The sequence below is a fragment of the Toxorhynchites rutilus genome, chromosome 3 (assembly GCF_029784135.1).
Source record: "Toxorhynchites rutilus septentrionalis strain SRP chromosome 3, ASM2978413v1, whole genome shotgun sequence".
Taxonomy (NCBI): domain Eukaryota; kingdom Metazoa; phylum Arthropoda; class Insecta; order Diptera; family Culicidae; genus Toxorhynchites; species Toxorhynchites rutilus.
Window position 1 is genome coordinate 62,598,743 of NC_073746.1, and position 26,285 is coordinate 62,625,027.

At 37.7% G+C, this 26,285-nt stretch overlaps 1 protein-coding gene and 3 long non-coding RNA genes across 6 annotated transcripts; 2 read left to right on the plus strand and 2 right to left on the minus strand.

The window, feature by feature from the left end:
- Positions 1-3,489: 3,489 nt before the first annotated feature.
- On the plus strand, positions 3,490-5,190 carry LOC129777891 (uncharacterized). 2 transcript variants are annotated; one of them, XR_008743317.1, is made up of 4 exons: positions 3,490-3,602; positions 3,664-3,926; positions 3,980-4,706; positions 4,902-5,190. It is a non-coding gene; the product is annotated as an uncharacterized LOC129777891 (long non-coding RNA). The 2 variants fall into 2 exon arrangements; XR_008743316.1 differs by having other exon boundaries at positions 3,980-5,190.
- Positions 5,191-6,197: 1,007 nt separating this feature from the next.
- LOC129776868 (uncharacterized) lies at positions 6,198-9,936 on the plus strand. Its single transcript, XR_008743172.1, has 4 exons — positions 6,198-6,323; positions 6,398-6,519; positions 8,745-8,840; positions 8,901-9,936. It is a non-coding gene; the product is annotated as an uncharacterized LOC129776868 (long non-coding RNA).
- Positions 9,572-10,823, minus strand: LOC129776867 (cell division cycle protein 123 homolog). The gene is made up of 2 exons (XM_055782758.1): positions 10,044-10,823; positions 9,572-9,959 (listed from the first exon to the last, which is right to left on the minus strand). The coding sequence occupies exons 1-2, from the start codon at positions 10,720-10,722 to the stop codon at positions 9,592-9,594; spliced, it is 1,047 nt and encodes a 348-aa protein (XP_055638733.1). The 5' UTR covers positions 10,723-10,823; the 3' UTR covers positions 9,572-9,591.
- A 1,151-nt stretch (positions 10,824-11,974) lies between these two features.
- Positions 11,975-13,239, minus strand: LOC129779440 (uncharacterized). 2 transcript variants are annotated; one of them, XR_008743650.1, is made up of 4 exons: positions 13,071-13,239; positions 12,900-13,003; positions 12,395-12,839; positions 11,975-12,326 (listed from the first exon to the last, which is right to left on the minus strand). It is a non-coding gene; the product is annotated as an uncharacterized LOC129779440 (long non-coding RNA). The 2 variants fall into 2 exon arrangements; XR_008743648.1 differs by having other exon boundaries at positions 12,897-13,003.
- Between the last annotated feature and the right edge of the window lie 13,046 nt (positions 13,240-26,285).

A 26,285-nucleotide genomic window follows, 5' to 3' on the forward strand; every position in this document is an offset into this window, starting at 1 on the left:
CATACTAAACGAATCGGAAATTCCGTAAGATTTGTTTAGTATGCTATACATTGGATTCCTCTGGTTTGTAGATGGTTGAAATACATGAAAACTTTAAGCGTTTCCATTTTCCCATACATTTGTTCTGTCCATTTGTGTGCTTTCCCGAACGGAGCTGTCAATAACGAGCAACTTATCGACGACCAACGGAGGGGAAATCGTAGGATTGAAAGTCTCCGTGAACAAAGGAAAAGGTAGAATAATGAAGGGGAATACTTGCCTACAGTATAAACAGTGGATTTTGATGAGGCAAACTTTTATTCGGCATCGGACTGTTGAGCGATCCAGTTCACTTTGCTTTCGCTGCACTTCGATCTAAGATTGGACCCCACCAGGGGTATCCAACTTGGATATCGTCGTTTGGTTTTTCTGTTCGTTTTTCGCGTTATTCGTATCGTGTGTTTTGTTTTCCACGTCATAAATTGGACGCTTCGCGTAGTGTGTGATGAGCAAGAAGAAGAGGAAGGCAGGCTCGAGTCCTGCAAAAAACGAACGCATTGCCAGGGGCAATAAAATTTCGAGGCAAGCGTCTTCTACTGCTGCACGCGATGTTGGTGCAGTGAAAAGCGCTCGTACTGAACCGAGCCTTCGCGATTGTGACACCGCATCGAACAACAGCGAAGTAGGCGATTTCGGCGCGTCGGTCGATATTGTAAACGCCGTTACCCAGACAGCAACCAAAATCAAGCTCCCCCCGCTGGTGGTGAAGGCGGTCGCTCTTGACAAAGTCATCAGCGAATTCGCATCGATGGGTGTTACAGCAGAGAACAAGCTGTGTGGCATAATCCAGTCTTTTTCCAAGCTGTTAACATTGTTTGTTTTCCGTCATCATAAGGGCTTCGTTGGTGCCTTTGAGAATGCATCAATGCATTAAACTGACGTTATGGCGAAGCAGGCGGTAAGGTTGAGCACCAAAAAATTATTTGGGGAATACCATGCATCTTGAATGTCTTACTGGAATGTTATAAGTTATTTGGGTTCGCGTGCCAATCGCAAAACTGCCTTCAACTAGGATTGCATTTGCGCTAATATTGATCATAATGAATCATTGCTACTGTTTTCGAGGTTGTTATTAACAAAAAGAGTTTATTTCGCTTGTTTAGTCACCAAGAAAGTAAATGTCGTTCTGGAATTTTGTATGTGATTAGGTTTCGCTTGCCAGTAGCAAAACCTCCTCCACTAAAGTTGACAGCTGCGCTTCCCTCGAGCATGAGAAAGTTATGCAACTTTTTTCGAGGCCAGTAATATTAACACAAGCGTTTCTTTTGAGAATAGCGCAAAATGATGAGAAGTGTTTATATTCCTAGTAATTTCAAGCCACCAATGTATGGCAGATAACAGTGTAGTTCTACGTGAACAATACGGTCGTATCTTGGACACAACCTCCTATGATTTTTTTTCGTCGATTTGACTCATAGATGTCACGCAAAGCTGTATCAGCTCATGCGACACCAACATTACACGGGAGGCGATCTGGCGTAGTGGTAACATCCATACCTCTCACGCAGAGATCACGAGTTCAATTCTCACTCCCGACATTCTTCCAAAAATGGAAGTAAAAGTGACGAACCAGCCGAAATGTGTTGAAAGTCACTATAATAAAGAAAAAAAAACCAACATTACAGAACCATAAAAGTGATGATGTTTGTGTTTCCATGCGCTTGAAAGCGAGATTCGAACGTGATTATTTCCGTTAATTTCTATTTAAAATCTTTTAGCCATTAAATTTCATCAGTAAATGGTAAGAACATTATATTTTTGTCTATTTACAAAGGTCTCAACACCCGATTGGACCAAAGACATACATAATTGACGAATTTACGTTGGACTTACAACCAGATGGCACAACGAGTAAAATGAGGATGTTTTTTTTTTGTATGAAATTCGTTCAAATTTTCTAGAAAAATCAGAATTTATCTTCAAATTTCCCGGTTTCATGTATCTTTCCACGCTGAAAAGGTTAGAAAATCATCATTTTACAATGTGCTATGTATATTACGAGGAATGGGTTGTTTTGTAACTTTATGTATTGTAACTTTATTTTTTATAAGTAAGTATTGTAACTTTATTTTTTTTTCAACTAAGTAAACGATGAATAGGGAGTTTTGTGCTAAAAATACTGCAAATTCTTCTCGTATCGGCTCCTACATAATTGTGCAATTCTGGCTCCGAAGAGGAATCCCCCAATGTTAAATCACGTCTTACTAGCACGAACGCCCACAGAGGAAAGAGGACGAGTCATGGTTACACACGTTAACCAAAGTATCGCCTGCTATGAGATACAAGTATCCCTTGTATCATATAGTGGTGTGGTTCATACTGGTTCACCGCCCGTGTCACCTGAGTACATCTAGTTCAGTTCGGTTGACACTTCTATTAGTCAATAAGCTCATTTCACAATTCCTTAATGACGTGTATCACACATCTCCCCTCTACTCAAGGGAAAAAAAGTTTCAATCCATTAGATGTTATGGTATGTATGTAACATCTAAAACCGAGGAATCACCCAACATACATACATATATTCCTGTTTTATACATATATTCCTGGTGGTGAATAAGATGACTATAAATGAAAAGGCTTTACCTATTGAAACAACAATTCGGGAATTACGAAACAACCAAATGTGTTAACTTTCTCCATGTAAAACAGTATATGCATTTACTCAGGGGTTAGACATCAATTGAATATAGGCTACCCAAAATCAAAATCAATATGGCGTCATTTGTTTACCAACATATCATTTGCGAGGATTGAAATCGTTAAAATCACGGAGATAGTAAAAATAAAGAAAAATGCGCTGCTTCATTTCTAACTGCATGAACGATTTTCATATTTCGGTTTCACATGGAGGTGTTCACTTTAAACATGGAGTTTAAAGTTTGCTACTATTCGACTATATAACCGGACCGAGTTGTAAACAGCAGTAATTGACAGAACCAAAATGTCAGTGAACCGCAGCAATATTGGGTACACTGGCAATATGAGGGATTTGACGTTTTAGTCATACCCCTGCATTTACTCGACACCTTGCGCCCTTTTACAACACGGGATTCTGCGTGGCTCAATCATTCAACGCAAGACGGGTCTATGGTACTAGGTGAGGCCGTTTCGTCACTAAGTTGGTTAGGGGAGCGGTATATGAAAACAGTACGGAAGAAAGCAGAAGGGGAATTATTTCCTTGAAGCGTGAAAGAGACAGACTGATCACGAGCAAGCTTGGGCGCAAGCGTATTGTGTTTTGTTTACAAACAAAACACAGTAGACTTCCAAGATGGCTGAAGAGTGGTTTTAGCAAGTTGGCCCACCTTAGGATATACTTCTACGCGCCTTGATTCAACGTACTTCGTAGATGAATTCTGCATAGACATCAACTTCATTCAGAGCTCCCACTCCATCTGGTGCATAGCTGAGACCAAGGTGCTATACTATAGGTGGACCGCAATGTCAAAATTGCTGTTCGGCCATTGCTCGTGAAAAAACAAATTTGTTTACAAAACATATCATATCTTTTGATGACAAATTCATTCGTCGGCAAAATAGCTGCTCGCGCTTTACTGTAGGTAGGTAATGTTCTGGATTTTTTCGTATAACAATTTCTCATAATTGCTTCTACTTTTTCAGATATCTACAATCAGCGGTCGAATTAAAAACAGTGCAGAAGGATGTTTTGAGTATGTTTTAGCTTCTAGCCGCGCAATCAATGCTTTTTTTCCAAGCAAGATGTACTTCTGTTTGGATCCTATCGGCGGGGAAAAAAGTACTTACGGCGACGGTGACAAGAAATAGCGCTGATTGCGAGATTACCAGATCCAGAAGATCCGGAAGGGCTGTTACAAGTAATTGGTTTTGCTAGAACAAAAGGAGGTTGACAATGATTGCAACAGGTTCGTGTTTATTTTTCAAATTAGTGGACTTTTGTGTTGCTAATATATTACAGGTGAAATAAACTGTTGGAATCACGACTATCGATCACGCCAGAAGATCCGGAAAAAGTTGTTGAAAGTAATTGGCCACAGAAAAGTATCCATTTATGAAGTCTATCTCCATCTCGGGGGAAAGTGTGGTAAACAATGTCCGGGTTGTTTTTCGTTATGCGGACCTTGTTTCCGCATCCTTTTACTGCACAATAATACGGCATCTGAAGAAAATAAGATATTCACAATATAATTTTGGCATGATAGAGAACCGCGAGATGAACGATTATCTGTGGAGGAGTTGGACAACAGATTTCTTAGACTTATAGCACTTTAATCACACTCACAAGCTCTTCAAATCCTCACTGTCCCCCAAAACTATTGAATAATATGTAATATAAATACCTTATTGCAGCTCTAGTACACTATTTTTCACGAATATATATTTGCTTATTTCTTTCTTCAGTTGTTTTCCTCAGCGAGTTGATATGAAACCATAACGACACAACCAAACAAAAAGTAAACAATGCAGAAAGCTACGTCTCGCAACTCGTCTCACGTATTGTCATGAAAGTGTCAAGAACGAAACACCTATAGTTTAGCATCTTGGCTGAGACGAGACATGACAATAGGGGGCCGATCACGGCTTACAGAGACAAGGCTAGCTACTCCGGATTAGTCATTTTTTAGTGACGTCATCTGAGTCGTTGAAGTAAACAATGTGTTCTTATTTTTAATTTTTCGTGCTTTGTAAGTTTGTGCGTTGATAATATAGTTGATTATATTTAACACCATGAATAATTTGATAAAACATTTATCCACAAAGAACATAATTCTCGGTTTTTCGGAAAGCGAAAGAATCTCTTTTTTGGCCCGATAATGTCATTTCCATAATTTATATACCCGCTCACAGCGCATTGAACCATTTTCGATTTTTCATTTCAGAAACATTTACGCGTAAGTCGGAAAACAAAATACAACTGGCGACTGTTTACACTGACGACTCGGATGACGTCATCAAAAAAAAATGTTTACTCGCTAAAGAACTAGCCTTGTCTCTGTAAGCCGTGGGGGCCGATTCCGGACCACTTCTTCTGTCAAACTCGGACCACTTGCAACTCGGCTTCTGATTGGTTGATGAGGAAAACAATTGACAAAGATAAATATACAAAAATGAGATTTCCAACATTTTCACAGTGTTGCCAAATATATTCAAAATTATTCTATTATAAAATTTCTATTATGGATTCTTTGTATATTTTCGTTTCTGTTACGTCCGGTGCTCAGTTCCTGAAGAGAGAAAAACATTGCAACTACATCTTTTTGTGATTCTCTTGCCATCTAGCATAGCATAATAGCAGCGGCCTAGCAGAGAAGAACATTCAATTATTTTCCAACAGTAAAGCAGTTAGCAATAAAATTAGGATCAAATAACAAATAACAACGATACGGTGCCGACATCTGGATACGAAATTAGTTTTTAACAAGCCTTACTACTCAGTCCGAAGGCACTTTTAAATTGCTAAAATCTGAATGAAAATTTTTACTTGGCGTTATTTATTTACTTGAAGCACGTCTTTCTTACCCTAACTTGACCTATTTTCTATACACTTTCCGATATTCTCACTAAAACTTATCATTATAATATAAAATTATCTTCAAATACAATTTTTGTACGAGATTATTTTACCAAATGAAGAAAGCAAAGTTTTCCATTCACATTCACATTCACACTAATTTGATACGGAAAATTTAATTTTTATTCATAATTTCTATTTGAAAAGGGTTCATTCTACCTGAAAACCCATATTTTTCTTTAACTCGTGAAACAAAATTTAATGGCGCGTCGTTCATTCGATTTCATCGTGAAGTGTAAATGATAAGGCCCATAATCTCTTGATAAATAAAATGAACTATGAATTTAATTCATGTATTTCAACATATACTCCTACTATCAAATCTACGTTTTCTAGTTTTCTTCATCTCTTCACATTTAATTTTTTTGCATACCAAAATAACAGGAAAGTACTTATTGTTTGAAATATATGACATTCGGTTGAAGAATTAACACCAAAAAAATGGCGCAGCTCAGAAAATACATGATACGAAGAACACATGTTTTTCTTTGGAAAATAATCTTCCGAAATTTTATAACATTTGGCAACCTTCACATTTCGCTTTCCTGTTATCTAGCACTTGGTCGACGAAAATGCAGAAAGAAGAGTAAGAAGCCAGTTGTCACGTCTTGTCTTAGGTGCATAGTACAAAATCAAAAACAACTATTTGAGCGAATGAATCCATTCTAAAGCAATCCCGAACATCAAAGCAATCCATCCCCACGGAATAATCAGAAGCGACGGAAGAATGGTTTGCAAGAAAAAAATTAAACCTCCGAAAATGACAATATGCGTGAAAAATAATTTTAATTTTTTGTTTTCCAGCATCCTGTCCTGATTCGATTGGTGTTCTTATTGCAGCTATTCCGATACTCTACGGCTAAATGACTCGTGACTTCACAAGCGTTATATCTACGGTTTTCTGCAAGACGAGTTTCTAATTTGTGGTACATACGGTTGCATTTAACGCATTTAACATTTATCAATCTTACGTGGAAAATTATCATTGGTTCAGCGGTGCATAGACTATTTTGTAATGTATAAGAGTATATATACACAAATGATACACATATCCCAACATGCTCATTCACCTTTGGCCCGGGAATATGACTAGAAAACTTCGCTTGTCGTTATTAATCTTCGCGTAATCCAGGCAACCCCGCAATCTATTTGCCTTTGTACACTGTACTTCCACCAGTTTCATGAACGCTCCTTTTACATTCCAACCATATTGTTTCGTATATTTTCTTGGTCAACGGATACGCACAATACTAGCACAATAACATTCAAGCTCGCTTCGATAAATTCATTTGCAACAGCTATATTAACGATAAGCGCTATTCAAAGTCACCCAAAAAACGGCTTTCGATAAAAATAATTCACCTTACGCAAGCAAAACTCTTTCCAATTATATTGAGCGGGATGACATCTCGATGAATCCTGATTTTCTTGACGAAAAATTTTAGCCTTGATCCGACGAAATATTCATGGGATTCCTTTCGTTAGTTGGGTCGTCGCCATCTGCCACCAACATTTGCTCATAAAACATTCGGCTATGCTTCAGACAACGAGCCTCGATCGTAACCAGAGTTTGAATGATGCATGAAAAAGTAATACTAAAACAACCGGTTCCAAGAGTGTCCAAGAGTGACCTTAGCTTTTCAGTGGGCGCCCAATGACGCATACAAACCCTCAAACATCGATACCATTGTGAATACTGTATATTCAACTGAGATAGACTATCTCGCTATTGCTGTGCGGACAGCCCGTCTCGCGTTTTTCGTGCTGACATCTCGCGTCTCTATCTCTGTGCGGACATCCCGTCTCGCTTTTGCCGTGCGGACATCCCGCTCCGCTTTCTTGCGGACATCCCGTCTCGCTTTTGCCGTGCGGACATCTCGTCTCGCTTTCTCATGCGGACATCCCGTCTCGCTTTTTTTTCGTGCGGACATCCCGTCTCGCTATTGCCGTGCAGACATCTTGCATCACAAATTTTTCATACATTACTTGATTTTCACTTTTACTTACATTGTTTGTTTGGGGGATTCTCTTCGTTTCAAGAACTTGCTATATTTATGGGAATTAATAGTCCGAATATAAACCATATTGGACTTTTTTCATTTAAAGCTCCTGGCAGGATCGCCAATGTGCAATTCTGGCTCCGAAGATTAATCCCCCAATGTTAAATCACGTCTTACTAGCACGAACGCCCACAGAGGAAAGAGGACGAGTCATGGTTACACACGTTAACCAAAGTATCGCCTGCTATGAGATACAAGTATCCCTTGTATCATATAGTGGTGTGGTTTATACTGGTTCACCGCCCGTGTCACCTGAATACATCTAGTTCAGTTCGGTTGACACTTCTATTAGTCAATAAGCTCATTTCACAATTCCTTAATGACGTGTATCACACAATAATCAATGATATCAGCCAATTTAATATGATATCGATTTCATCGCAATTATCCATATTATCAATAACCGGTATACATCATCAAACTTGAAATTTTCGAAGATTATCTATGACTTTGGTCAAATCGCGTGTTGAAACCATCGTAAATATACAAAACTCTAACTTTCTTACCATATACTGACGACATTCAATGACTGAAATGAATCTAAATTGAAATAAAATGAATAATCACCACCGAATCTTGCTTTTCAGTACGTAAAATAAACATACACCCTCACTTTTGTGGTTCTGAGCTCTAATGTAGATGTCGCAAGAGCTGATTCAGTTTTGCGTAAATTCGTCAATTGACGAATTTACGTTGGATTTACAACCAGATGACGCAGCGAGTAAAATGAGGATGTTTTGTTTTTTTATATGAAATTCGTTAAAATTTTCAAGAAAAATCTGAATTTATCTTCAAATTTCCCGGTATCATGTATTCTTTCCACGCTGAAAAGGTTAGAAAATCATCATTTTACAATGTGCTATGTGTATTACGAGGAATGGGTTGTTATAAGTATTGTAACTTTAATTTTTTTCAACTAAGTAAACGATGATATGATGTTGATGGTTTCAAATTTTTCCATATGAGCTTATGGAAGGTTTGTAGTTTTTTCCATAAACTACAATGTTATAATCATAAAAGATTATTTGATTGCGATGAGTTTTTAAGAAATTTAATTCTGCGCATTTTTATATATAACATTTCTCTTCCAGTAGTGAAAATTGTATAAATATTGACAATGGTTGAATCAAAGATGGAAATTCGAGAGCACCATCAAAAACAAGTAGGAAAAAGCATGGTTCTTGCATGTGAGAACTACCTTGGAAAATCCGGAAGTAAAACATACGTGATTTGTTTTTCAATTTTAGGTTACCTTATCATCATTTTCTCAGTTCAAAAACAGAATCCAGATGTCTCACCGATCGTTTACGTTTTGCGTTAGATCGCCAATCGATCTTCATCAGTACTTTCACCACTAGCAGTCAATAATAACTCTGAAAGTCTAATCGTAACTGTTGTTTCGTAATTTAAGCTTAAAGTTGAAGCCTCGGAGCGACAAATAAAAAATGGACATTTTGAATGCCCGCGTTTGCACATTGGACATATTGCATTGCACGATAAGAGTTTGAAACTAACTACTAAACAAAATCCAAATATCAGCTGTCGTTCAAAAGACAGATTATCATTGTTATCACTCGTTGAATAGCACTGAAATCGATAACAACACCTGAAAGAAATAAAAACTTTAAACGACCGAAGTATGACTTCGTTTTGTTTTGACTGTTTTGTTACTTCGGACTTTTCGAGCGTCAGAGGAAAGCGGCGTCCGAAGTAACAGCCGAGTGCTCAAAATCCGAATATGTATATTGGATATTTTTTGTATCGGCGATAAAAAGATTAACAAGATAGATACGTGAACGATTGTTTTTGTAATGCATTCAATGTTTGAAAACTAATAGCGTGCATCCTTTAACTCGATTTGTTTACATTTGTTACATAGGACCTTTTCAAAAGTTGCGCGAGAAATGATTGGAAAATGTTCTGATTTTTGATTTATTTTTATTCGTCATTGGCATCATCCCCCTCACTTGACTGCAGTTGCCATTCACTCATCAAACGACGAATCAAACTTTCATCGCCGTTGCCATTATTCCCACTGGAGGATCCATTCTGCGCGGGACACATTTCGAACATTTCAATGACATCTTGAGGAAAACCATAATTGTTTCGTTTGTTGGGTTGAATTCCACAATCTTCCGGAAGGTACCGAAATTCTGGATCATCCTCTTCTTCGATGGTAGCGGTTAGGGCATCCGCATTTAGCTGATCGTAATCGAAAGCCAGGCTGTCCGAGTGATCTTTTCCAAAAAGCGAAAAGTCTATTATGATAACGTGATCCTTCGCTGGGCGATACACATCGAAGACATCTAAAAATTATAATATTATAAATTATATTAAAATATGGTGTCAATTGTCTTGATTTCACGCTCACGCCGCGGTTGTATACGTACAATCTTTTAGGGGAAATGTTCGCTTGATTTTTTCCTTAAACAATGAGACAATATCAGTAACAATATCACTTCGCTCCGCTGCAATGTGCTCGTGGTACGAAGGCCAGTGACGTGGGGAAATCGCTACTAGTGATTTGTTCTTAACGAAACAACGAAACTCCGTACCCGGATGAATATCCCGCCACTTTTTCAGTATCAAATGATAACCACTAGTGTTGATTGGAGGTCTTTCAGCAATATCTTCTTTACAGAAACTGGAAGCCTTAAGCAATTGGTACACATCTGTAATATCCTTCACGCAGAGCGTTTGTCCGAGTGTTATCCACTGAGCATCTCTTGGACAGTGCCAATCAGTCTTCATGAAAACCGAACCACCCAATTTTCCAATGGTATCCGTAATTGATTTACTGAATTCCGGAAACTCAGGTACCATTTCATCCTCCTCGTCTTCGTCGCTGAATACATCGTCGTAGGAGTTAAAATGCTTGGTTTTCGTGTCTCCTAGCGAGGGAGTGTTCGAACACTCCTTCGGAAGAATCATCAATTCTTGCCGGAGATACGCGATGACATCCTCTGGGATGGGGATGATGTACGATTTGATGGTGTTCTTCTTGAATTGGTGGTACCAGTTGACCAGCATGCAGGCAACCTTTTCAAGCTCGATATTCTGTAGAAGCATTGTGGACAAACTTTCTCAACGTTAGAATAAACCAAACTTTCTGATGAAACTTTTCCTCTTGATTGAAGCAGAGGACTGTATTTGGTTTATTTGTGTTATTCCAAATACATCTGTCAGAAAACGGATTTCACGGCAGGGATGCCAGATGGCTTCATTAACTTAAGGGGATACTCTAGTCCAAGGAGCTGGAATTGACAGGTGGTTCGGTTTCGACAGTATGATGATAAGGCATGGAAGATGCGAGAGGGGGTAAAACATGACAGCGACTATTTTTGTTTATAAACATTGATATCGGCACAAATATCAGCGTGGGGAAACATTTCCGTGCAAAACAGAGTATGAAAACAACGGTAAGCAATTTGAAACTAATACTCAATTTCTACATCGGGAAATATCATTAATGCAATGAACGCACTTTTTTTTTCATTCATTTTAGATGCAGCGATATGGATTTCAAACCAATCAGATAACACCGATCAACCAGGTCTAATTTTTATGCAAAAGAGTATTTCCTCCGCACCAACAGTTAGGGCGATTACACATTATCCGGTTTCAGCCGGACCGGTTTCAAAAAGCGCCGCTGGGTTTGGACGGATAACCGGATAACAATGTAAAAGAGACCTCACGCTACACAAAACCGTACATCTTTCACATACACATACATGCATTCATTTATATAGCGGAATGACAGATAAACATTGCTGCAAATATCCGCGATGACGGCGGAATAGTGAATGGTCTGGATACGACATTAGTTTGTATCTAAGACGTTTGTATGAGGCAAACTATCATCCGCTCGTGGATAATCGGGGTTCCACTGTATACGAAAAATATTGAAACCACAGCTGCTGCGGCAACTACGAGCTTTCTCGTATTTGCGTCCCTTGGAAAAGTCGGCCGAATGTTGGAGTGTGGCAAACCAGGACATTACGCGCACCCTGCATTAGGACGGTGTTCTTACGCCCACTTCAGAATACGTTTACGAGCATTTTCCGTAATTCGCTCAGCACACACACACACACACGTTTATCTTGGCCACATATGGTTCTACAACAGTTCCCACAACAGCGGCAATGTAAATTTGTAATGATAAAAATGAAAAACTTACTGGACAAAACACATAGGTGTCATCAACAGTATTACAAAAACTAATTTTGGTCCAGTTGCGGTGTACTTATTCGTACGCTAAATTATTTTATTTTCAAACATACACAAATAGCATAATTTATTTCACACGCGATTGAGCCTTACAAATAAATTAATTGAAAAAACATAATTTCCCTTCAAACACTATCTCATTGTTGCTTCCGCAGATCTTCGTCCAGAAACACGCTGAACATGTGTCGCAATTCCTGGAACACGTTCAACTGGGGCTGGGACAGCTTCTGGAGCACATTTCGCATCAACGCACATCGGATCGTGGGCGAAGAATGGCCAAATCATATATATGCCAACAGCTGGGTGATTTAGTTCTAACAGAACCGATACTTCAGCGCCGGGACATCTTGATCACCGAGCACAGATCGGACAGTTTGGGTTGGAGTTCTTCGAGCCGAATTGCGGCCACCTCATCGTCGATCGTGTTCCGGGTCAGGTCGAACTGTCTGGAATACCAAATAAGAATATTAGAAGAGGGAACTATTTTGGTGTGTCCAAATCAACAAAAACTCACCTTCACAATCAGCTCGATGAAGTTATTTATATGTATTGTGTGCCCATATTTTTGTGTTTTTTCTTTATTTCACCATTGCACTGACAATCTTTATGATAAAAATAACGTCATAATTTTCCTTCGAACTCTATCTCATTGCTGTTTACGCAGGTCCTCGCCCAGAAACGCGCTCAGCATATACCGCAATTTATCGAGCACGTACTCCTGGGGCAGGAGTAGCTACTCGAGCGTGAATCTACGCACAGCTATTTATACGCGGATCTTGGGCAAAGAATGTCCGACTCAGATATATTGGGTGATTTCGCTCTGACAGAACCGATGCTTCGGCGTCGGACAGGGAAACATCTCGATCACCGATCACAGATCGGACATTTAGGGCTTGAGATCCTCGAGCCGAGCCACGTCCACCTCGTAGTCGATCGCGTCTCGAGTCAGGTCAAATTGTCTGAAAGAATAAGAATTTAATATTAGGAGAGAGCTATTTTTGGTGTGCTCAAATTACCACAAACTAAACACCTCATAAAGTCTCGATAAGCTCACTCAAAACATGCCCCTTGATTAACCAGTTGGAAATTTGTTTGACATCATCGAACTCGTTCAGTAGCGAATCTGTGAACAAAACAAAAACGGAAGTTAATTTAAGAACTCGTTCAATTTGTCGAAAGACACCACCCACCGTTGATAACACAGTCCACGGCAATATGCTCCATGATGATCTCGTGCGCCTGTGACCATTGCTTACCTTCGTGCAGCAACTTGTATCACCGAATTTGTTCCGCAGCACAGATCGTTGCCGAAGAAGCGAAATGAAAATTTCGACATCCATATCACTTGTAAATTCTGAATTGATTTCAAAATCAACAAACAAACGTCAATACACACATACTAATTCAAGGGGATAAAAATTGCCTGAATTGTACTAATACTAACAGACATGACAAACAACTGTCAATTCGCGTTGATGGCATGGAGTTTCGTGTTCCGCTTTTGGGAAATGATAGTGATAATGGATTTTCAGGTACAGTAAACACATGTTTTGAAAATAAAAGTATGAATGAAAATTAACTTCTTCTTATGAAATATGTTCTTTATGTAATAGAGTAACACCTTCTTTTGCAAGTGGGGAAAACGCCCTGAAGAATAATTGTGTTTGATACTGATTTCATATTACAATGAGTTTTAGTGAAAATGTCAAGAAAATTATACAAAAATGGTTAATTAAGAATCAGTACTACGGGTTTTAAGTAATCAAATAACATAAAGTAGAAATTTTCATTAAAAATTTAAACAACTTAAAACTGTCTTAAGATCTGCTAAGCGTATAGAGAATGATTTGCTTTCCCAAACCGAAGTCTCCACCAGACGTCGACACAGTGCTACTGTCATCGCGTATCATTCTTGTCCGGTCGCCGGACATTGTAGTCGCAGTAGACGGCTGCATCACGGCGCCGTAAAGAGGTTGGTACGGTCGAAATTTGCCATTTAGGAAATTTGCCGGTCCGGCTGAAACCGGATAATGTGTAATCGGCCTTACCTACGCTGGGCCGGTTTCAAACAAACCAGCTGTAGTATCCCACAACCTGCACAATCAGTTCAATCTACAGTTGAAGCATGGAAACGACATGCTTGGATATCCACGGCTCACTCAACAGTTGAACAGCGCTCAATATGACGGACATACAACCACCCAGGATAGGTCGCCAATAACTAATGAGACCAAAGCGAATGAGACTTAGAGCAGTACGGCGCAAGCCCGCCGGTAGTGGCTCTTCCATATACCCACCAGCACAGCTCCCACATTCGCTGAATCGCTAATCCCAGCAAGGCCAACGCCAACAATATTGAGTCTTCAAATAACATCAACCACAATGGTGGCCATGAGCAGCAGCAAGGTGACTGAGATGGCTATAATTAACAGGATTAACAATCGGCCGACCTTTCAACAAATCTGATCGGGCAAACCTAAATTGCGAAAAACTATTATCATGAATAAACACGATATGAGGAGCGTGATCGGCGGTGGTCTTTATTCAACTGATCAACATATGGGATCCATATTAAGGCTAATATAATATTGTAATGTGTGGACAGTGACTATACCCCTCCCCTGATGTCCACGTGAACATTCTTCCATGTATTTTAATTGAAAAAAGGAAATAATTGCATTGTGCCTATACCGTTTTGTCTCAAATTCCGAACACTTAATCTTTTTTGGTCATTAAACAGTGTCTCATTATTCAAAATGGTACTTTTTCGCGAAATTAATGTGGTTTTTGGATACAATAGAGCCTTTCTTTCATTTGGCTACCATAAAAATTAATTTACAAATTCATATTCATGGTGAAAAACTAAAACTATGTTTGATTACATTTGTCTCAAATTCCTAACACCCAAAATGCAATATTTTTTTTTAATCATAACTTTTGAGCTACTAGACCGATTCAGATGATCGATATATCAAATCAAAGCGAATTAGCTATTATTCTTTGGAAAAATATAACACTCCCAAAAATTTGGGTATTGTGCTGCGAAACTTGATTCAAATTCCGAATTTGCTAACGCAAACATTTTGTCGCTGGTTTTGACAGTCAATTTTTTGCAAATGCTTAGTATTTTAAATTATATACAGTATCGATACCTGTGAATGATGTTAAAATGAAGCCTACACCACAAAGAATATCAGGGTATTTATTAATCAATTTTGAAAATATTAAAGTTCAGTAAATTTACATTTAAAAATGAAGTGTTCGGAATTTGAGACAAAACGGTATTCAATTTTAAATTAGTCTTATTTTGTATTTGGTGTTTTTGAATGATAAAAAATAATTAAAGAAAAAAACACGTTTTTTTGTTAATGGAGACTAAAAATCTTTCGATTCATTCGTCTCCGCAAATCACATACTCAAAAAATTAAGTAGGCAAAAGTTCAAAAGCTTCTCAACTGTACTTCGTCCAGCTACAGTATCTCAACTTGACTATCGTTATCAGCCCAATACAAAACCTTTCCCGTCATCGTTGGGAAAATTTTCAGAGGACGCGTTCCATTCCATATATCGGCTAATATGCCAATGGGCTTTATTAGTACTAACGGTTATTTATTTATTGATTCTTTCATTTATGTAGTATTTATTACACCACTTACTACCAATATATCTGAGAGTTTGAAAATATGTGGTTTCAGGAAACGCTCGGTTATGGCAATTGTTGAAATGGTGAGTTAAAGTTACTAAAACAAAAATTCGTTCTTTTTTCATCCCATTTGTTCTAATGCGTATGGAAATCTGTTCTATCATTTATGTTATAATCCCAATATTATAACTGCCCAAAAATACTAATCCTTCAAAATCGGTTTTCGAGAACATTCGAAAGAATCAACGACAAATACATATTTGCTTTTTTAATGATTTGAACGTGGAGATTGTTTCCAAAGCAAACACAAAACCGCCATTGATTCCATCCGACATTAGGGTTGCACTCTAAAAAATCCTACTGAAATTACAAGCATTTCTTCGGTGACTTCAAAGGACTGTACAACAGTAAAATTACGCAATCAAGCAAAAAATGCTACAGTCAAGCATGAAATAACATCTGAAAAAATTTATTTGGTAATAAAATCATTCGCCTGCAGAAAATCTCCGAGAAACGAGTGTCGAAAAGAGTTTTTCTGAAGACTTCTGTAATTATTTAGTGCAATTGAATGTAGTTTTATTTGAAGCTAATCGATGTAATATTTAAAAAAATGTATCGAAAGCATTCAAATGAAGAAACAACTGAATTCAGGCATACTTCTTTACTGAACTTTGACTGCGAGATACCAGTTCTGATATAGAAGCGAAAATTAGAACAAAGGAAACAATAGTCAATAGTGCCTAACACGCTCCAATTTGAAGAAAAATATTTTGAATGCGTTTAATTCCATAGAACGTAGATTTATCAAGTATAATTACAATTATAAAGCATTGTGACTTCGACCATAACATTGATCGTATAAATAGGACTTCCTCTTGGCTATGGTGCAGATGTTGTAATTTAATCCCGGATTCAAAGCCTTCTTGAAAAAAAAACACAAAGGTCGTAATAACATTTGCTAATTCACAGAAATCTCACATGTAACATCCTAATCTTTCGTAGGACAAAGTGATCCTTAAAAAACTGCTCTCCGGTGCTGAGCACACCTAACGCAGCTGTTTAAAAGATAACGTCGCAAAATGTATGCTAAATTCGGGAAAATTTGAGAACGAGGGTACTGCCATCAGAAAAGGTGGACTGAATCTGCTTCTTTCAGTACAGAGCTCTGCGCATGAACTCTGTTTTTGAGTAGGTATTACAAAATTTTGTATAGCACTCGTTTCGCTAAGTCCTTCTCAAATTATTTGAAAAATCCTCTAAATATTCCGTGCATTTCATCATGTTATCAACATCCCACATGTACTCTGCAGATAGAAATGTATCAGCAGTTCACCATGTCAAATTTACTCTCACGTAGACCTGGACCTATAACACAGAGATCAGTTTATGCTCAAATATGACGTAGCTTAGAAGTTGAAAACAATGATCATCTACTACAAAATAGAAGCTTGATCGCTCACCGTTTATGTGAGTTTCATGCAGAATACATATTTCAGAAATTCGATGATATGGAAAAATATTCGATATAACCACTATTTTATGGATAAATATGGAGTACTCAAAATGGGCGGAAAGTTTAGAGATTCTTGAAAATTTATTTTTAAAAACAGATATGAATGTATTTTTAAAAAAAGTTTTACGTGTCCACGTAGACATAATCTGTACCCCCACCCCCTTCACCGTGGACAAGCGTGACATAACACTCAGGGGTTAGACATGAATTGAATATAGGCTATCCAAAATCAAAATCAATATAGCGTCATTTGTTCACCAACATATGGCGAGGATTGAAATCGTTGAAATCACGGAGATAGTATGCTTTATTTCTAACTGCATGAGCGATTTTCATATTTCGATTCCACATGGAGGTGTTTACATTTAACATGGAGTTTAAAGCTAGCCACTATTCGATTATATAACCGGACCGAATTGTAAACAACAGTGATTGACAGAAGCAAAATGTCAGTGAACCGCAGCAATATTGGTACACTGGCAATATAAGGAATTTAACGTTTTAGTCATACCCCTGATAACACTCCACCTTATTATACCGCGATACCGCCTTGCTCTAGTCCAAGATGTGCAGTTGACAGGTGGCTCGTAACTTACACTATTTAGAGAACACTTAAGCCGGGTTCAGACGGTGCGAGCAAGCATACGAGTCGGTCTAGTCAGTTACTGCAGTGCAGCTACTCACACCGTGTGAACACATCATGCCAGTTATTGTCATGTGTGATCCGGCGTGCGAGCTACTTCAAAGTTTTTTGAATTTACTCGCACTCGCATGCTTCAAAACGTCAAAAACAGAATTTAGCGTTCGAATCAGGGATGCCAAATGTAAAGAAATGTCTCTATTTTTAAGATATTTGAAAATATGCGAAGATATTTATAGACTTGAAAATTATTGGAAAAACAAATAAAACCCTCATAGTTTCTTAACGAAATCATTGTTATTCTGTTTTGCACGCTGGCGGGGCACGCTTTCTTTTTGAGATAGTTTTCTGGAGAATGTCTAATATAGAATCATTATCAGGCACAATTTTCATTCAAAATTCACTCACAACTTGCGAAAAAAAGTAAGGTTCTAAGAAACAGAATACATATTCGATTTAAAAAAGTACATTTTCATTCATTATTTTAATTTTTGACGCGTGTGAATAAAATTTTAAAAAGTCTTCTAGACTATCATTTAAAGCATCACATACTTCCGGAATTATCTTAGCTATGGATGCTTTCGAGATTCTAAAAAATATCGACAACAATCTGAACAATATTCCAGAAGAAAGGCATATCAATGTCATTTATATTATCACTCTTGCAGGTACAGCATCCTTCATGAGTGTATCTTGGCGTTGTATTTGTGGAGCAATTAAATTCAACAGTTTTTCCACTTGTTCAGGTGTTATTCTCAACACTGCTCTGTAATCTCTATAAAATTGTGTAATGATACATTCAACTGAAAACCTAAGATGAAAACTACCAATAAAGAAGTCGATTTCGGACCAATCATTTGACAAATTCGGACCTGATTGCTGTTTCTGACTATTTGATGGACATTTGAAAAATCGCCTGGCATCCCAGGTAAACCCGTGCCGTAGTATCTAGTTTCTCGCCAGCAGCTCACACTATGTGAACGGACAAGGCGAGTCAACCAATTGTCAAGCGAGTCCACCGGGTCAGTAGCTGCTCATTGTCAAGTCAGCTACTAGCAACGTATAAATGGGCCTTTATGAGGGATGGGAAGACGAAAGGTTTGGACTTGTTTATGTTATTACTTACGTTGGTATGGTTACATTTGATTTCGTCGAAGGTATTTGAAGCAGTGTAATAAATAAACAGTTGGCGTTGAAAATAGTAACCTTAATGCATATGATTCCGCCAGCCGGCTCGGCTAATGTCAGCCGTATGGCACCCGCCATGTTTTTGATGCCAACATCTCACACGTCAGAAGTATTTGTTTTCTTCAAAACAGCGATCCGCGTTGACGGCAGTGAGCTTCGTTTACTAGTTTAGGGGAGCGTCAAAGAACAGCTGATTTTCAGTCGGAGTGAACGTTTTCAAAATTAAAATTATGAATGAAAATTAGCTTTCCCATATCAAATTAGTATTCTGTTTAAATTAAAAACATTTTTGTTTGCAGGTGGGGAAAAAGTCTCATACGAAAATTGTTTATGAAGACAACTTTATATTATAAAGAAAAAAATCAGCAACAATGTTGGAATTGTATGACCATATGGTTGAATGAAAGTCAGAATTACGTGTTTCTAATAATTAAATAACATAATGTGAAAATTTTCATTCAAATTTTAAAATTTGAAAACCGGCTTCGTGTTTTCTAATCTGGTAGAGATTACACTAACGATTTTGGGACCCAAATTATGACTCTAACTTGAAATCGCCACCAGACGTCGACGTTATCGCGAATTACCAATTTACCACCATCTGACATATCGTGATGTCGATGATGAACTTTTACAGAAGAGGGATAGTGAGATAGGCGGTGACGGTAGGTAGAGTGAGATAGCGATAATCGTGTCATACACCTGGCTAATGTATATGATTTATTCAGGGAATGCTTTGATCGTGGTACCAGCTTTGTTTTTTGTGCTGGTTCATAACGGCAATCAACCCTGCTGGCGAAACTGTCAATGCTTAGTGTTGCTTAAGATACGATCTATGTGAATAAATTCAAACATACGGGATACGTCCGAACGGCAATTCTGACATTACGTTTTACCTTCCACTTCACTTTACTTGCTCTAGTCTAGCAGGGTCGACTCGTCATGCAAAAAAAAATCCCAGATTTTCCAGTAATTGTTCAGAAATTTTACAGATGTAGACTGGTAATCCCATTCACTTTTAGTTCTGTAGTTGAAGTTCTTCAAATATTCAATTAGCTAGAACAATGAAATCTATAAACATTTATCGATATCTTTCAATAAATGAATTCTCGCGTAACTTTTGAAAAGGTCCAATGTAACATTTTCGTCAACTCGAGAAAAACGAAGTTGAAGACCCGAACATTATTCCGCGAATTGTCTTAAAAGTTATCGATCTTTATCGCTCCTCTCGCCACTAGCGATCAAGAATAGCTCTCCAAAACCAATCGTAGCTGTTGTTCCGTGATTTGAATTTAAAGTTGAAGCCAAGGAGCGAAAAATGTTACATTGGACGTTTTGACTGCCCGCGTTTGCACATTGGACATATTACGTTGCACGATAAGAATTTGAAACTAACTACTAAACAACAATCCAAAAATCAGCATTTCGTTCTAAAGACAGATTATTATTGTTATCACCCGTTGAATTGAACTGAAATCGATAACAACTACTGTAAGAAACAAAAACTCAAAACGACCGAAGTACGACTTCGTGTTGTTTTGACTGCTTTGTTACTTCGGACGTTTCGGGCATCGGAGGAAAGTGGCGTCCGAAGTAACAGCCGGGTGCTTAAAATCCGAATCTGTACATTGGATATTTTTTGTATCGGCGATAAAAAGATGAAGAAAATAGATACGTGAACGATTGTTTTTGTAATGCATTCAATGATTGAAGACTAATAGCGTGCATCTATTAACTCGATTTGTTTACATTTGTTACATAGGACCTTACGCATAGCATATTACCTTACATAGGATAGTTACGCGAGAATTGTTTTTTTGTTTTTGATTGAGTTAGGTCTTATTCTCACTGCAGCGGGGCGTCAGCGTGGCTTGGGGGGGGCGTGTGATACTTACGATTAAGGCCATGTTCTCACTGCAGAAGGGCGTCAACGTGGCGTGAGCGGGACTTGTTCATATCTCGCCACGATATTTTAATCTACTCACATTGCACCGTGTCTTCGAAGTGTTCTAGGAAAATCGTCAATGTGTGCTTTTGAATGAAAGAATGAAAATTGATTTATTTTTCAATATTCCAACATCGTTGGACGTATCCGACTGAAAACTCGGAGGGTGAAAAACGTAAAAAAAACAAAAAAAAATTAAATTATGTCACTACTACAAACAAACATATGCTAGAGAAAAGCGGAGAAGTACAAATATCGCCGGCGTGGAGTGTTTCCGTTTGCACGCCAGCCACACGTCAACACCACACTCACGACACGTCAGCCTTAGGCGGCTCGCACACCGGAGCAATGAGCAACTAGCAACTGTCAACATGCAATAAGCAATATTATCACCAATGGATTTTTCCATTTAATCTTTGTTGATCTCGCACACCGACGCAATACGATATCGCTGTCGCCTTTACAGAGCAACACATGTCGCTAGCAACACGGCGTGTCGGTTGAATAGCAACTTATCGCTCATATTTTGACAAGTTTCGTACATTAAGGCGATTGTTTGCATAATGTCAGGGGTTTTTATTGCTCTGGTATGCGAAGAACAACAAAATATGTTTCCTGTTGCATATTGTGTACTGCAGTTTGCTAGTTGCTTATTGCTGCGGTGTGCGAGCCGCCTTATGTGAACACATCGGTAAGAACACACGATGAATCGTAAGCGTCACACGATCCGCCTTAACATGGCCTTAAACAACGACTGAGAAGCATCGTAAATAATACGAAGTTGGATTGGTTAATATAGTTTTTTTTCTGTATTATAGTAACTTTCAACACTTTTGGCTGGTTCGTCACTTTAACTTAACACGAATACAAAACGATTTTGTACTTTTATTTTTTGGATTTGTTACGATTTCAACGAAACTTTTTTTTTCGTTTCATCTCAACAGATTTCGCTTCTGTTTCTCGTAGCCGTTTCACTAACTTTGATTTATTTGACATAAAAACTTCTTTCAACCGACTTTTCTTGTGTTCTATATAAAGAGAATTAGATTTTCTAACTGATTGAGTTAAAAAGCTCAACGTTTTTATTGATGCTTTCCTCCGAAGTGAAGCATATCATCAAAAACTTGTCGCATAGCACAACCGTTCCCTCACACATGTTTTCATAAAAACTTTCATATTTTCGAATCATAGTGAGCAAACTTGTTGCTTTTGTTGCTGGCAATATTGTTTCAATGCTATGTCTGCTGGAGCTCAACTGGTACATCCAAAACCGACAAATATAAAAATAGTCAATAGTCAAAAGCTTCTCGCATCGTTTCCCAGTCATTTTGACGTAGGACTACGTCTTTCATTTCTATACTGGGGTGTAAGTTCAAAGTTTCAAAAACGAAAGCGTTACGCCGGAGAACGAGATTTTGAGCGTTCATAGCTCGTAAACAACTGAACGAAATGGTATGATAAACACTTCATTCGAGCGATAAAATGTCTACGCGTTATAGGCTTGTTAGTTTTTGATCCAAAAACTTGTTTCAATAGGCCTAAAATTGCTTTCAAAACAGGCTATTGAAATCGATTAAACGATCGCTGGAATGGATAGATGTTTCCCTTACACAGACTTCAAAATCATGAAGCCTGGGGAAATCGACATTACAAAATAGATGCGAGCTTCGGGTACTTTTGTACTCGCTTGCGTTTCTGCAAATCGTAATGATTCCCTAACACAGACTTCAAAACCATGGAGCCAGGGGAAATTGGCATTGCAAAATAGATGCAAACTACGGGCACTTTTGTACTCGCTTGCATTTTTTGCAAACCGGAATTTGAATTCCCAATTCAGACTCCAAAACCAAGAAGTTGGGAAAATCGCAATTGCAGATACATTCAAGTCGGCAATACTTTTATACCGTCATGTATTTTTACACTCCGGAATTTGTTTTACTAACACGGTCTACAAAAGCGAGTACAAATGCAACGCTTTGGCTCGATTATGTGAATTGACTTAAATTGGGATTTGTTTGCAATTGAATTCGTAAATAGTTTCATTCATTCACTAGTTTAATCAATACACAAAAAAGTAGCTCTGCGCAGCGGTGATATTGTACCCAATGAGGAACATCCGAGGTGGGATTATTGTTAATTGAAGAAATACAATTGATTACTAAGTCAACGGAAGTCCTACGTCAACCTTGCGGTTATATCATAGGTATAACCCATCCATAGTTTTTTTTATTGGATTCAATAACGGAGTGATCAAGGATACATCAAAGCTTCAAAGCCAGCGCTTCGTACCCAGACGAAATTTTAAGATTTGTCTGTGTTAAAATTTTTGGATTTTTTTTAAATCCATGAATTCTTTGATTCATGTTTTTTTCTTCGTGTTTCAGAAATTCATAAATATACCCTAGAAAAAAAACTTTTCGAAAATTCCATTATTCATCGAGTTAAAGTCATCTTAGTAATGCGCTATTTAATCTAGTACGGTCTTGAGACAAAACATCAAATGCGTTTTTTTCGAAACTAGGATTTCAAGCTGACGAACACTTGAGATCTACTGAACCAATTTATTCCATATTTGATGTGAATAAATTTATATACATCTCTCTATCGCACGAATCAATGAAAAATTATTTTTGAATGTTCTAATGGTTATTATGCAAAAAAAAAAAATGAAATAGATAAACTATTTACATTACTCACCACAGTGAATCCTGATTCTTACCTCCCCCTAACAACTATTCCTTCCTTGAAAATCGCTAGAGAACACCGCTATAGAGACGACCCTTCTGGCCTTTAGGCGGCGAATATCATACTAACATTTTCCCTGTTGACTGTAAGGACGTGGCCGGCATCGTTATTAACTATTTAAAGCTCGATTCACCGAAACTGGCACAATAAGAATGATTTGCTACCCCCAAGCGTCATTCGGTGTGTTCTTTGTGTAATTTCACTCGTACAGGTCAATCACGGAGAGCAACTACGAAGTGTACAGTCTACCCAAGCTCAAGCTCATCGTTTTATTTAAAAAAACACAAAATAAGAAATAAAGTCGAAGTTATGTAAAAAACTGGAAACGCCACTTTTCAATCGAACACCATGACGACAACATCGGAAGAAACAAATCAGAAGAGGCAGCAGCAGCAGAACAACATATAGAAGAATTGTAAGAGCAAGAAATGTATATTAACCCATTAACGACCAAGTTGTAAAAAATATATTTTTTAACCATAGCCATTGGTATTATTTTGATTATTGTCGTTACAGAAACTGAAATCTTCAAGAATTTTTTTCCGTTCTTCCGCCAAACAAAAACATTGGCCAAACCTACATTTTTGTTCCTGTAGGAGGTTGATTCCAATGGTTTTTTTTACTACATCACAATGTGTGATCTTTTATCAAAGTAATATTGTAGAAAAGTTTACATATTTTAAAATTTTATACGATTTTGTTTTTTGTTAGGTTCTGCACTTTCCGCATAAAGTTGCTTTGAACCGAATTTATTTCCCAATAAAGTTATACAAAATTGAATGAGTCTAATAGTAAATGGTAGCTAATGGACTTAGCTATCATTTGATGCCAAAACCTTACCATATGGGTGCTTTCCAAAGATCATCAAAGTTGCTGCTCGATTTTTCGAACACTTGGTATAAAATGGGTTAAAGCTGCTACATTTTCACTATCTTTTCCTCTAAGTATCGTAATTATAAAAGAGTTTACCCATTAGCTTTTTGGAGGCTTTCTGATTAAATGAATCAACCCACACCCGTTCAGCCAACTCGTCTCGAGCCTGGAAGATCCCATAAAACTATAGTCCACCTTGCGGTCCCAGATTGAACAGCGTAGATCCTAGATTGTTCTCAATATGTTGACTGACACCAAGATTATATCCTACACTACATACGAGGACTACTCGGAAAGTAGCAGACCTATTTAACACTACAATCCCTCTTACTTTTCTCACTGTGACTGGTTGAATTGTGTGCTGCAATAAAAAATCCCGCCATTCGTGAAATTCATATTGAAAACAACGAATTGGATTATGTTTATATTATGAAATGCAACAGTACATGTTGGTTTTTTTTATTAATTTAGATTATGAAATATTATGTTTAGATTATGAAATGCAACAGTACTCGTTGTTTTTTTTTATTAATTTAAAAAAAAACTTAATTTCCGATCAGTCTTTTTTCTGTTTAACGTGTGATGGTTGTCATGTTTTTTGTTTATTAATACTTGTTCCAAACGCCAACAGCATCTTAGATTTTCGATTTCACCTTTTTTTCATCTGAAAATACAAGAAAAGATCATTAGCATAACGGAATATCAATCCACTATTCATTAAATGACATTTATTACAACTGAAATGCGATGCTTCTTAAATTTATTTGTCGCTTCTTGCCGTTTTCTCTTTTGACGTGAGACTACGTCTTACATAAGGAGTGCCTAATCATAAAACAGGTCACGTTTCTATGAAATGAAGTTAACGTTAATAACTATTTTTACTTCGAACGGATTTTAACGATTTTCATACCAATCGAATCGTAAATTTTCTAAGAACTGTTTTATATGCTATACATTGCAATCCAATAGTCTGTATATGATTTAAATTGATGAAAATTGGAAGCATTCCCATTTCCCCATACATTTGTTCTATCCATTTGTGTGTTTTCCCGAACAGAGCTGTCAATAATGGGCAACTTCTGCAGCCGCTAGAATAAAATTATAGGAGGTTGTGTCCAAGATACGACCGCATTGTTGACGTAGAACTACGGTGTATCTTCGGATATTATTGTATAATGCTGTGAAATTTTAGAAACAACTGCTTAGCAAAATAATCTCTGAAATGGTTTTTTCATTGTAGAATCAGTTGACGATAATTGATTGATGATTCATTCTTGCCCTCGCAAAACAATCGTATGTCGCAATTTATTTCATGTCAATGCATTGAAAATTTACCTCTAACGCTATTCCGGTGGCCTTTCTCGCAATTGACATAGACTCGGATACAATCGATTATATACATGTTGCACCAGCACCATTAATCCACATCTCATAACTACATCAATATATCTTTGGCACCGCATGGAAACAACAACAATGACAACACTTGCAAGCTGTCACCCTTAGTGGAGGAAGTTTTGCTATTGCAGTTACTTGAACGTCAACGGCACGCCATATTTAGATCACCAGTTGACTGTGGCTGTGCGTTTATACACATTTTCAGCAACTGGACAGCTTGGCTGTCACTTTATCCTCGATGACGAATGACAGTGGCGACATCTGGTGGCGATAACCATTTTGGGAGGCAAATTAATCTTTATCGGTTTTGTAGGCCCGGAAGCAGTTTTAAATTGTCAAAATTTGTATGAAAAATTCTACTTCTTGTTAATTTACTAATTAAAACACGTCGTACTGAACCTTCATCAGCTGTTTTTATATAAATTTCCTGATATTTCCATGATTTCATTGTCTATTATCA